The 12769-nt window shown below is 42.2% G+C and overlaps 1 protein-coding gene across 3 annotated transcripts in view; it reads left to right on the plus strand.

Moving 5' to 3' along the window:
• Window positions 1–12769, plus strand: part of LOC108748137 (ankyrin repeat and SAM domain-containing protein 1A-like) — a 67505-nt gene that overhangs the window by 12248 nt on the left and 42488 nt on the right. For 2 of the 3 annotated variants that reach the window (XM_018486164.1, XM_018486163.1), the window contains exons 6-11: window positions 2673–2899; window positions 3470–3686; window positions 5640–5852; window positions 6259–6532; window positions 6750–7430; window positions 10436–10610. In XM_018486164.1, coding sequence (XP_018341666.1) covers window positions 2673–2899; window positions 3470–3686; window positions 5640–5852; window positions 6259–6532; window positions 6750–7430; window positions 10436–10610 — 1787 coding nt within the window. The remainder of the gene's footprint in view (window positions 1–2672; window positions 2900–3469; window positions 3687–5639; window positions 5853–6258; window positions 6533–6749; window positions 7431–10435; window positions 10611–12769) is intronic. The other variant, XM_018486165.1, reaches the window with a different exon arrangement.

Here is a 12769-nt window from a genome sequence, read left to right on the forward strand (position 1 = left end):
TATATATTTAATAATACTGAGACAAACATTATTTTAAAAACGCAGATGCTCCATTTTCCCTTTTTATCTCATACAATTTAGCAGTTTTAATTATATTTGGCGCAGTATATTATACAATGCCGCTACCATCACACGTTCGGATATTTTTGTTTGTCTAAGGACTGCATATAACTTCTTCCCGCGAAATGGTTACGCTAATTACTGGATAATGCGCAACATGTATTGTGTTCGAGTACAACAATGGATTCGTTCGAGCTAACCATAACGATGTCGAGCCATTTGCAGCGCTGGCTATTAGAGCCAATCAGAGAGCACCGCTTACGTAATCCCGTCGAATGCGATATATGCGTCCTCCAACTGGCATGATCCGATCCAACCCTCTACTGGTTACACGTCCCATATTACCGTTCCGTCGATTGCCCTCTCGTCCCTCCTCGAACCACGCGAATGCATCCGATCGCATCACACCGTCAGCCGTTCTGTCCATCCGTGCGGATTGCTGACCGCCTCCCGATTACGAGAATCGTATTAATCACTATCGCCGAAACGTATCGAACTATATTAATCGTGATGGCAAAGCGGCAAAAGCGTTTTCTTTACGTCTTAAAAAAAAAAATTCGTTTCTTGCTGTTTTATGCTGTTTATATATTGAAATGTATCACTGCATGTGTATTTAGTGAATAATAAATCATCGGTATTGAACTGGAGTGGAAGAATCTTCTGTGTGGAAGAAATAATGTCATAATCGTAGCCACACACGCATCTTATGTAATATTATTCAATTAACTGAGCCGCGTAATAGGGTGACAAAGAAGGAAGAGCGGATAATCGATTATGTCGAACCCACATGATCAAATGGCGAAGACTATAATTGCTGCTATATTCCTCGATAATCGCGAGAAATTCTTTGGTCTCTTAGAATCGATGATAGTAAATTTCATTTCGTTATCACGCGGCGTTGTAACGTCTCCGTTACCTAGTTGTTTTGCATTTAGCATTTGGTGCCGAGCGATACGTTCTCGTTTAACAGGGCGATGCTAGTCCGTAATCCCGCTGAGCTTTTTGTATAATCGACGCCACGGAGACGAGAGAGTGGTGGGCAGCGAGGGGATGGACGATCGTAACAGTCCGGTTGGCGGTCGAATCGAATCGTGAATCGCCGCGAAACGGCAGTCACATTGTAATCGGGTATAACGCCGGTTTTTCTATGCAGCCTCGCAGCCAGTAATCGCTTTAACCGGCGCTTGCCGCTTATAATGCGATCGTATCGCGATATACAGTCCGGCGGCTGCATTTTCCGTCGATGCCGGCGCGAGGGTGCAGCAGAATTGGCCGGGGGTGGTGGCGTGGGATGGGCGTGAGAGAGAGAGAGAGAGAGAGAGAGAGAGAGAGAGAGAGAGCGTGCAGAACGTGACATTTTATCGTTCGAATTTTGGTTAAATAACGGCGCGCGAGACGTTTGCGCCTGTACGAGTGCGAACGCGTACGCACGAGCTGTTTGGACGTTTGGGCTAGATCAGCGTTTCTCAAACTCTGCAAATATGGCAAACGCCATGAGGAAAATTTTAGCGCATTAATAAAAAGTCTGTATGAATTCCTACACTTCCGCTGTTGGTCCACAGACATGAATAATGGATCGCTTGAATTTATGAAGATCCATGCCAATAATGTTTAAATAAAATCATGTCTTATATATCCCTGCTATATTTTACACATACAGATTTATCTACATTTTTCTTTTCTATACTTTTTCGTTTAAACTACTATTATTTAAACTTTCTCTCCGTCCAGTCCGAATCTATTTGTCGAATATGTCAGAAGATAGCGACATCTCGCAAAATTTGAGAGTCTCTGGGGTAGATGTACGCTCGCACGCAGGCACGTATGGGAGAAGGGGGTTGCGTACATTGCGACGGTCGGACTCACGCACGCGTTTCACGCGCGCACCACGATATTTAGTGGATCTACCAGTCTAGCTATATGGGGTTAGAACAGGAGGGGGATGGGCGAAAGGACTGATGGCAGAGAGGGATCAGTTTGGGAGGGGGATGGGGGGGGGCGGAGAGGGGAAGGACTGGGGACGCGGAGTAATGTCTATTATCGGATTCAATATCGATGCTCTCGGTAAGCCAGTATACAAATACCCCTATGCTACGGTAATAACAACATAGGTGCACGCGAATCCGATCTTCAGCCGCCAATCCTATATGCGATGGATGGCTGCGGTCACCGCAGTTGGTGCATAGTCTATCCGATAGAAGGAGAGTATCAAAATCTGTATTTCGATTAGGCGCTGATAGCAAATGCATCTCTTGTAGTCTTAACGGCTTGTCGATGGATGGAAGTCACAGAATCTAGACACTTCGAGATCGCGTAAAAATCTAGAAGCTTCGGTCTCTGGTCTCGAGATTTATCGCAAAGTCTACAAATTATGACCGGCAATTTATTACTTTGTTTCTTAATACTCTTTAAGCTGGATTATAATCTTTATTTTTTCACGTGAAAAGCGTAACAAAATGCAAAACTGCTCAAACACAACCTAAATTTTCTTTACGTAATCATAATACATCTGGCTACTTTTGATAATTGTGGGAACGTTTTGCAAATTTTATGGGTCTCGTCTACATTTGTTATATAAAATAAGGTACAATGAAATATTTGCTTTGTTGCAGAGCGGTCGTGGAGGTCCTCCTTGCTGCTGGAGTTGACGTCAATACGAGAACGTCAGCGGGTACTGCGATGCACGAGGCCGCGCTTTGCGGCAAGATGGAAGTAGTACGGGCGCTGTTAGATCGCGGAGTGGATTTGGGCATTAGGGATTCTCGGCAAAACACGGTGCTTGATCTTCTGGGACAGTTTCCGCCGCATGTCACTCAAGATATCACAGCGGTGATAAAAAGTACGGCTGCATTTGCATACAATTTATTTTCATAGCATTACGACCGATATATTTATGTACATGTATGTATGTATGTATATATGTATATATATGTATATATATATATATATATATATGTAATTACATATATACATATATGTAATTAAACTGGAACGTCTGTTGAGAGAACGTACGTTTCCAGTTTGCTGCAGCGTTTAATTAAATCGCTCTTAGCCATATATAAAGATTTGTGTGTATATTTGCATAACGTTATATTAAGCACATGGGATTAATCTTGAACTCTGTTTCTGCATACATTATGTGCGAATAATGAAACGACACGTCTATAATTTTTATCACAACTTACATCATATAATAACGATGACCGTAAATTCTTATTTTTGAAAGTGCTATACATATTAGTATTAAAAAATCAATTTCGAATTTTTACTACTTTGTCTTTTTTCTTATTCACTGCCTTGCATCTACAGCACTGCTCTTTTTATTAGTTTTGTTCCTTGAAAAGATTTGTGACTATGTGTTTTATGATCACTGTATACAATTACATGCCCCTCGTCGATTTTGAAACAGGGCATCGGTCTTCCTCTGGTGTGGAAAGTGACGCCGATAGCGAGAACTTGCCGCCAATTCCGGTACAGGGTGGCGATTCATTGGGCAGCCCCTACGAAAATGTTCGTCCGGAGGATGATCTTTCCCCCGCGGAAGGAACGTCGCCTACTCAATGGCAGTTCTATCATAAGCCTCGGGACGACGATCGTCGCGTTTCCGGTACATCTGTCATGTCATTGTGAGTATTCTCCTTTACATTCTTTGCATGTTATTCGTTGCAATATTTTTTATAACGCATATATCAAATCTTTCCCCTATTTCCCCTTACTGATTCTTCGATGTTGTGATGGATAACGATATACATGCTTGTAGAGAACATCTAGTACAAATAATATGTGTTCATGATATTAGCAAGATATTAATTCGGTAGTAAATAAATAATTTACCATCAGAGAAATATTACGAGAAAATTACATATACATATATATTATATATACATATATATATATATGTAAATATATGTATATATATATATATATATATATATATATATATGATTAGATGAAAGAGAGAAAAAGAGAAATAGCATGATATACTGACTATTCAAAAATCATTTCGACATATAAATATTGATTAGAATGAATTGAATAATATCTAACAAGTCAGTTTATAATAAATGCTTTTAATCTGTCAGTTTTCATTACTACACTAAGCACTTTACAAAAATTTTAATATACACGCATCGGACATTCATACATATATTCTCATATATAATCATTTGAGAGGTTTGGGACTTCGCACGTAAAATATAGTGAAAAAAGTATTTCTCTATCATTCAGACTCTATCTTCATAGAAGTCTCGCAGAAAAAAATAAAAGCTGCGATTGCATCGGGTAAGCGCAGAGGCTCGTAATATTTTGCAAAAAGGCTCCGTGCGCGCACAGCGGCTGCGGCTGTGCTTTAATATAGAAGATGTTGGACAAACAAAAGCGTAGACGTGGACGGAGCGCGGAGTGAATGAGTGAGTACCGGCCAAGCACTGGAATGATGACGGCTGGTGCTGGCGCTGCTGCTACCACCGTTGGTACCCGTAGGAGGTGGAGAAGGTTGTAGGTGGAGGTTCTCGAACCGAAAAGGGAACCTGGATATGGGGCGGTGCCAGGGGGAGAAACGCGAAGGTGGAGGAAGAGGTTGGAGGAGGTGGCACGACCGCGTGTAGCCCCAGCGCGTTAAGCACCGCTTGGCTTGGTTTAATTTTCCTGATGTAGGCAGGCGAGATGGTGGGTCCGACCGCCTCGTTCGCCCCTAGGTCACCCCCGCTGCATCACCCCATTGGTACTCTGTGCCAGTGCTACCGCTCTAACTGCTAAGCCCGACTGGTTGGCTCGGGTACAGCGAGTGAGAAAGAGAAAGATGAAGACATAGGGCGATAGAGAGACGGTGAGGGAAAAGTGGAGAGTAAGGGAGCGAACAAATGAGAAAGAGGGATACGTAATATGTACGAGTGGAAGAGGGAGAAAGAGAGTAAGAGTACGTGGGAGCTCTCGTTGATGTTCCGCACTTCTACCATCAATGTTTGACGTCGGTAGCCCCGGCTTGGCCGCCTCGAAATGAATCCATCACGTTAAACAATGTAAATGTTAGCCCGTCTCAGCATAAAACTAATAACCATTGCTCTCTCCCTCGTGCTATAAACGCGTGGCCTCCGCAACCTCTCGGGGCCGCGCAAGCTCCTTTTTCGTTTCTCTTTTTTGCATATTCGTCGCGTTCCGTCCTGGTCGGCGTGGCCTCATTAAAAAATCGGCGCTTGCCTGTGTGAATGTCTTCAATTAAAGCATATTTTGTCAATGGAAGCAGTTGTCTTTTCTATATGTATACACACGATTTATATTTACATTTACATAATATGATTTTTACTCTTTGCTTTTGCGAGTGTTTTAATTTAAGCATTCCGTTATTCGGCAAATGATACGTTTTAAATATTAAATAACATTAGCGTAATATGATAGCGTATATAATAAAATGCCGTATAAACATTAGTTGGTAACAAAGTTTAATTTTATCGAGTAGCGTATAGTTGAATAGCAATACTTCAGCTTGGTCGATATACAAGATTATGTTGCTTCGCTTTGAATATGCGGTTGATTGTTGGTAATCGATAACGGTTGATGTACCGGGATGCGCGTTTCAGTGAAGACGAGCAGAACGGGGAACCGGTGAACGGAGTACGGAGGGTCCTCCAGCAGACAGAGGACTCCGACCCCAGTTCCGTCTTCGACAGCGTCTTTATGTCCCTATCCGACACTCTCAACTCTATAAATACTCTCGAAAGTTCTGACCAAACTCCTGAAGATATACCACAAAACACTACCAAAAGAACACCATTACCATCCGACACTACACGGTAACGCAAACATTTTGCACCGCATAGTTGCATTAGAAAGAACATATAGTTTATAATATCGAATCGATGTTTCGAAAGGTAGTTTTGATTAGAGTAGCTTAATGCATGTACTTGGTCTGTAAGACGTTTACCGGAAATTATATTCACTTGTACTTTTTGATGTTGCTAAAGAATACTGCATAATAGCTCAAACAAATGCGAGACAAATTTCGAGATATATACTGTTGGCGCGCAAAATGTAACGACGTAGACGTGAGAGAAGTTTTTGTATTTCTTGCTGATTAATCGAGTGGAAGCGTACGTTTCCGACATTCTCGATCTATCGAGTCGATTTATCATCAACCAATAATAGATCCAATAGTCGATTGATTCCCCGAGGCTGAAACCCCGAGTTTTGGTTGTACAGGGGCTCCGACAGCGGACTGTACCAAACTCCACCCGTGCCACGCGGCACAATGGAGGGTAGCTTCGTGTCGGAGGACCTGTCCTTGACATTGCCCACGGGATACGGGGGCAGAGAGTCCGACCAATTGAGCGTATCGTCATCCTCAAGCGTCGGCGGACCGAGCCCACGGGACCGTCGTTGTTTGCCCAACGATTCCAGCGCTGCCGGGATTTACTTGCCAATGGCACCTCTGTCCAGCTCGCTACACAGTCCTGCTTCCAACAATAAAGTCTCGGTAAGAGCCCCGGTTTCTATCTACATCTAAATTATCAAGAGATATTCTCAGATATAAACATATCCGTATCTGTGACGAAAGTTAAAGAGATAAAATTGCCTTGCACGCTTTTTCGAATCGCGCGAATGAATTTTTTTCGGGAATATTTGTGAACGTGAAGATAGAATTTAAACAAACGTCCACCAACGTGAAGAAATATTCGCTTCTTCTTCCGCAGCCGACGCCGCCCAAGAAGCCGCCTAGACGAAATCTCTCGGTATCCCCGACGCACCTGCAAACGCAGATGTCTTTATCAGCCGACAGTTCGGTAGGGCCGAGTAATTACGAATACTTGTTCTTGGCGCGCAGCGGTGCGCGAAGTCACATCGATCTTGAGCAGCTGCAGAAACGGCGTGATCAGCTGCGACACGTTACGCGAAGCGTGGACCAGTACGTGGAGATGAAATCGCGATTGGTTGGAACTGATGAAAAACGCGAGTCCAATGTGGAGCCAGTAGCCATAACGTCCATCTACGAGAACCGGCCGATCAAGATGCTGAATCCGCGAAGAAAATTACGCAGACACGCGTACGATAACTACGAACTGGAGAATAGTCCGTGCGCCGACAAATCACCCTGCAGCGACGGCGACATGATTCAGGAGCAAACGTTTGTGTCGAGCGCGTTCCTCACCTTGAAGTCTTCCCAGGAGAGTCTCCTCGATGAGAGGCGTGAGATAGCGGATGGACAATCCGCGTCAGAGAGTCGCGAGGCCACCGACAAACGTCTCAAACGCGTGCAGATGATGCTACCAACCAGTCCTACGCATTATGTTCAGCCGCCCACTCCTGATCATCCGCCACCGTCCGCCATGCAAGCGGAAAGGTCCATCCATGAGCGCATTCGTCCGCTCAGTCAGGTAAGTGCTATCAGCGGTTATTACTCCACGCATACTCGATATGCTGACGGATGTATAGTGCCAAAACGATAGCGAGTATTACGAGTCGTTCGAAAGCAACGACATTTTCAACGGCGTTTATTAAGAGAATCGCGACGATTCTCTTGTTTTCCGTATGTCTAGAGCTCTTAGAAAAAAATCGTATTTTTGTAAAATACAGTTCCTTTAGAAAATCACATTGGCAAGTTATGAATCGATGGTTCTTGATGGCCTCTTAGCGACTAACGTCATTTCCAATCTTCGCATTAACTCGAACGTGCATGCATGTAAGATTCCTCACGAGAATTCTGCAGTTCATTTCAAATGGTGATCTCAAATGGGAGCGCTTTCGCGATTTGTCGCGCGGTACTTGGCGAAGCGTGCAACGGCGGCGTTCAACTTTGCATCGTCGGCTGCTGCTCCTTGGAAGTGCGGCAATCAGTAGATATTCATACGTATGTATATCATATGTCGAGAGAAATATCGAGATAGCGCGCCGCTAAAGACGCGTCAAATCGTGGAAACTCTCCGCGGAGAACGCGAGGGAATTTCCAAGCGCCCGGTCCGCTTTACCCGATCCGAAACTGCCGATCCTTTAAGCCTTTTCATGACGTAGGATCTTAGCGGATCGCGCGCTCGTTAAGGATCGCCATTAACGCTCTCACTTGACCCGGTGCCTTGGACAGTAGATAAGCAGTCGACGTAGCGTCTTACCAGGTTACGTTTAATATACAAGCTGTGTTTGATCTGTGATGCGATTTACAAGGACTCGTACCCTCTACCTCACTCGCTACCGCCGCCGCTGCCTTCGGCCTGTCTCGCTCGTTTGCTGCCGTTTGCGCGTCGCCCTATGATCGTTCTGCTGTGAGACCGACTACGTTCAATTCCCATCCACCGCGAATGGATATCCATAGCACACGACGCAGCTTCCAGCGCACTTCTGCCTCCCTTCCTCTCCCTCTCTCTCTCTCTCTCTCTCTTTGCTCTTTCCACGGATGGTATCTCTCTGCCATCCACCCCAGCTCCTCTCTACCGTTCCCTATATGCATTCGCAATCCGTGTCTTTCAGTCAGCTATACACGCTTGACGAAATATTACACAGTGAATATATCCAGAAAGGAGTCGCTGAATGCGGCGAAGACGGCGAACTCGTATGCGCAGTCGGTGATACCATGTAACATCGCTTGCTTGGGAGATGCTCGATGTCTTCATCATGCAAATCGTCTATTTGATAGACACAGATACGTTCTTCTCGTAACATGCTTTGTACATCTTTTCCCTTCAATGAGTTGTAAATCCTTCGTTCCCCGTTGGACTAGAGACGAGGTATGAGTCTAAACATATTTCCAGATTCTAAATTTAAATAAGAGCCCCAAACCAAAGATCTGTGTATTAAACAAATATGCATTGGAAAATTCCATCAAGAGTATTCCATCAAGGTATTTTGAGGAAGCTATTGAGGGCTAACTCAATATTGCTAATATCGCATGATTTACGCGAGTGATATTGCAATATTCGTCAGTCGACTCACGATAGTACCCGAGCGTGTTCTCAATTCGTTGAACAGCTGATATGATTCGATGATGGAGATCGAACGCTATTACGGCGGCTGAAGACAGTATGCTCGGCACACGGAGGCAGAGGGTCTCCGTGAACCTGTCGGAGGAAGGACGAAGAGATGGGGAGAACCTTCTACGGATGGTTGCTTCTCACCCGTCAACTTCCGCGAATCCAGTAGAGCGGCAGAATGCAAGACGCCGACACCCTTTGAATAATGAAGCCCTCGGCTTCTATGCCTGTCTGACTTCGCCTCGCGAACGCTCGTTCTCCGTTGCCATAGGAGAGAGAGAAATTCACGAATTTGTAGCGACGGTTTCCGGCTGTCTCCTCGAGATGTTCTCGGCGTTTTACAGATGATACCGCGAACGTCTGTCGGGCCTCTGACGTCAAATTTTAATTGCGTTAGAGCCTTTCTGGAACGCGCGATGAAATAGCAACTTGCCGTTTCGTAGTTTGCACTTAGTGCGAATCAAAACGCGAGGTCTCTTTGAATGGTATAACGTAATTTTCGGTTTAATCGTGGCGTCTCGCTGTTGTAAACATAAATGACGTTACGTTGACCATTGATTATACCTTATTATTTGTATGTACATAATATAAAACATAATATAAAAAAATAATACACACATATGTAAAAATAATAAACGCATATGTAATTAAATATAAATTAAATATAATCTGTATATAAATTGTACCAAATTGTAACTTTAATTATTTCAATATTAAAATTATTCATCTTCAGTTATTCATCTTTCCTTCTTTCTCTTCTATTTTTTATAATAAAAATAATTTTTCATGTATAAAGTAATTCCGATGTAAACTCCATTGCAATATTTGCAGGCAATAATTCTTTGCGGATCATAAAATTCAAAAGTGCTGGAAAAATCGTATTATATTTGTCATTTATGACTCGCCGTCAGCGGAATCGAAAGAATTAATGTCAAAAGGTATAGATTTTTATTCGAATAAATAAATATGCTTTAGGTTGACCACGCGTATTTATTTTCCCTCCGATTTACATGGCATATTTCTCGCGTGCCTGCGTGCGGACGTTTCGTTTCAATAAATTTTCATCGCGATAGGATTGGCTTCATTTTTCCATCGTGTGATTTGCCGCGGCTCGACGCGACGCGGCTCACGGGGGAATTTTTATATCGACTGTAAATATCCGTGTATAAAATACGAATGTTGACAATTTCGTGATAACGGCGATACGCCCAGAGTAATAGTGGTCGCGGGCAAATTGTAAAACGCAACTGCCATAAATCCAACAACATGATCAGTACGAGTTTCACGGCAGATATTGAAGGCTTGGAAATTGAAGCGTCGAAAATGCCCTCTCCCGCAGTATTTACTACAATACTGTAGCGTGTACTTTAAGCGTGGAAATCTCGTTTCTTCTTCAAATGGCGCTGATTTGTCAATAGGTATACAAGCGAAGATCCCGCGACATGGAAACGGAAACGGACGAAGATCTGCTGCAATTTCCCACCGGTGGATCACTCAACGCATCAAGCGGTTCGTTGTCCAGCGTATCGCTGTCCGACAAGAGCATGTCCACGGATAATGTCGAGGAATACTTCGGCGACGTGCCGTTTGCAGGTAAACAGCAACGCACGCTTGGCTGCACCGCATGACGCTTCTTTCTGCCCACGTGTACATGCATAACCGTTGTGTTACGTTTCTGTCTTTTTACCGTCTGTCTGAGACACCGCTGACGCGACGATTGGGACGTTTCTGGAGACCTGTACACTAAAGCAAGTCTCTCGATTTTCCCCATTTCAAGTGTCGTTGACTCGTATTATTATATTGAAACATGGTGAAAAAACGGGCAGGAAGGTGTAAGGCGAACTGTGTACATATGTGTTACCTACAAATCATGGTGTGTTGATGCTACAATAATTTTATATATAAATTAATTAAATTATCTTCTCTCTTCCTCATTGTGTTATTGGTATTAACATTTATATGTGGCGTTATATGTGGTGTAACAGCACAGTACAGTTTTATTTCACGGAAATATTTGATAAATGAATGTAATAACGGCATGAAGACAGAAATCTATATTATTTCCATCCATTTTTTGCATTTATTTCATTATCGTTCGATATATGGATATATAAGAGAGATTGGAATAAATCACAGCACAAAGCTTATTCCTATACTCGTATAATTAAAATATACATTAGGAGCAGCTGGTCTGCGTAAAAAATATGCCTAGAAAATATATTCTAAGAGTTATATTGTGTATATACATTGTTCGGCAATTAAAGTCTATTCTAATAATAGTTTGGTATGTGTAATATTGATTACTCAAGTTCTTGCATCGTCGAGGAAGTTGAGATAAGAGGACTTCATAAGAGACATACTTTGCATATTATGCACAAATTACTAAGTATTAGAATTATTTGTGCGCATGTATGCCCACGATATTTAATTCGCACAAAATGATATTTATATTTTCATTATCAATTTTTACGGAGTATTTTATCGTACACTCGCCCCTTTGTAATTTCGTACCAAAACGAACCTTCCGAGTCTGCTTCCGAAAGAACGGATAAATCACGCGGGGTGGTTTTCTCCCCCAGAAAAGAGAACGTTCCGTACAGCGCGCGACGTAGATCTTCCTTGGCTTGATCGAGCCGGACGTACTTTAGCGTCAGGAACACCGAAAAAGAAATCCGAATTTTTCGTCGGTTCTGTTTCGGCAGATCGGAAGTAATTCGCGATGTATTTTATTGATAAATTTGCTCTATTTTTCTTTGATTTTGGGTGGCATCGATATGAAATACGGTCGGCGCATCTATTCTCCCGAAACGCGGCTCCGATTTTCCTACGGTAACAAAATTTGCCGGTTCTGGATTTCAATCTTTGCCGACGCAAAGCGAAAGACGTGCCGCGCAAGCACAATCGTTGTGCAAAAAGCTAACGATCCGAGTTCGTTATTCGGACTAGCCCGGTGCTTCCTGTTATCGATGGTTATTCCCGGTTAATCTAATGGATTAGACGAAGTCCTTCGTAGTGAACGATAGAAATGTCGAAAATAGAGTATTCGTCGTATAGAAATGTTAGAGATATTAGAGATTTTGCGCATGTTACAATTAGAGAGACATATATGGTTCCTTAGATTGTATACTTGTTACAATATTGCGATGTATACGTATCGATAGCCGCTTACATATCTTCACTTTTACCTTCGCCTTAATATGTCAACAATGTATGCGGGATGAAACAGATTTCGACTGCGTTATATGTTACTTGATATAAGTAGTAAATAGCTAAGCTCTATTAGAGTCTATAATCGTCTATAAATCTCTTTCTGGAAATATTTAATAAATCCAACAATTAATTACATACACAAAAAATAAGAATATATATTATATATAATTTAGTACGTTTATCTCGCATTATTAGCATTTAGTGAAATTAAATTACTTTGTTTTGTATATATAATGCGTCTAGTAGTTTTGATATTTATACAAGATTATTTATATGATGGATTATAAAGTATTCAACATTTGCATGTCGAATGTGCAGTTTAATCCAGCAAGGTAATTATAAGAAAAGCTATAAATGCTTGAGAGGAACTGAAATTAATGATTTAAAAGACTGGAAATTATATCACAGAGGAGAGAGTTTTGTTATGTTTTCTAATTTTAATTATATAAATAGATATATTTTAAAAAAGAGATATTCTATATATATTTATACATATAATGAATTGTTTGTATGTAGGTTTGGATTACCATGTATTTTTATTG

Source organism: Trachymyrmex septentrionalis, unplaced genomic scaffold (assembly GCF_001594115.1).
Source record: "Trachymyrmex septentrionalis isolate Tsep2-gDNA-1 unplaced genomic scaffold, Tsep1.0 scaffold211, whole genome shotgun sequence".
Taxonomy (NCBI): Eukaryota; Metazoa; Arthropoda; class Insecta; order Hymenoptera; family Formicidae; genus Trachymyrmex; species Trachymyrmex septentrionalis.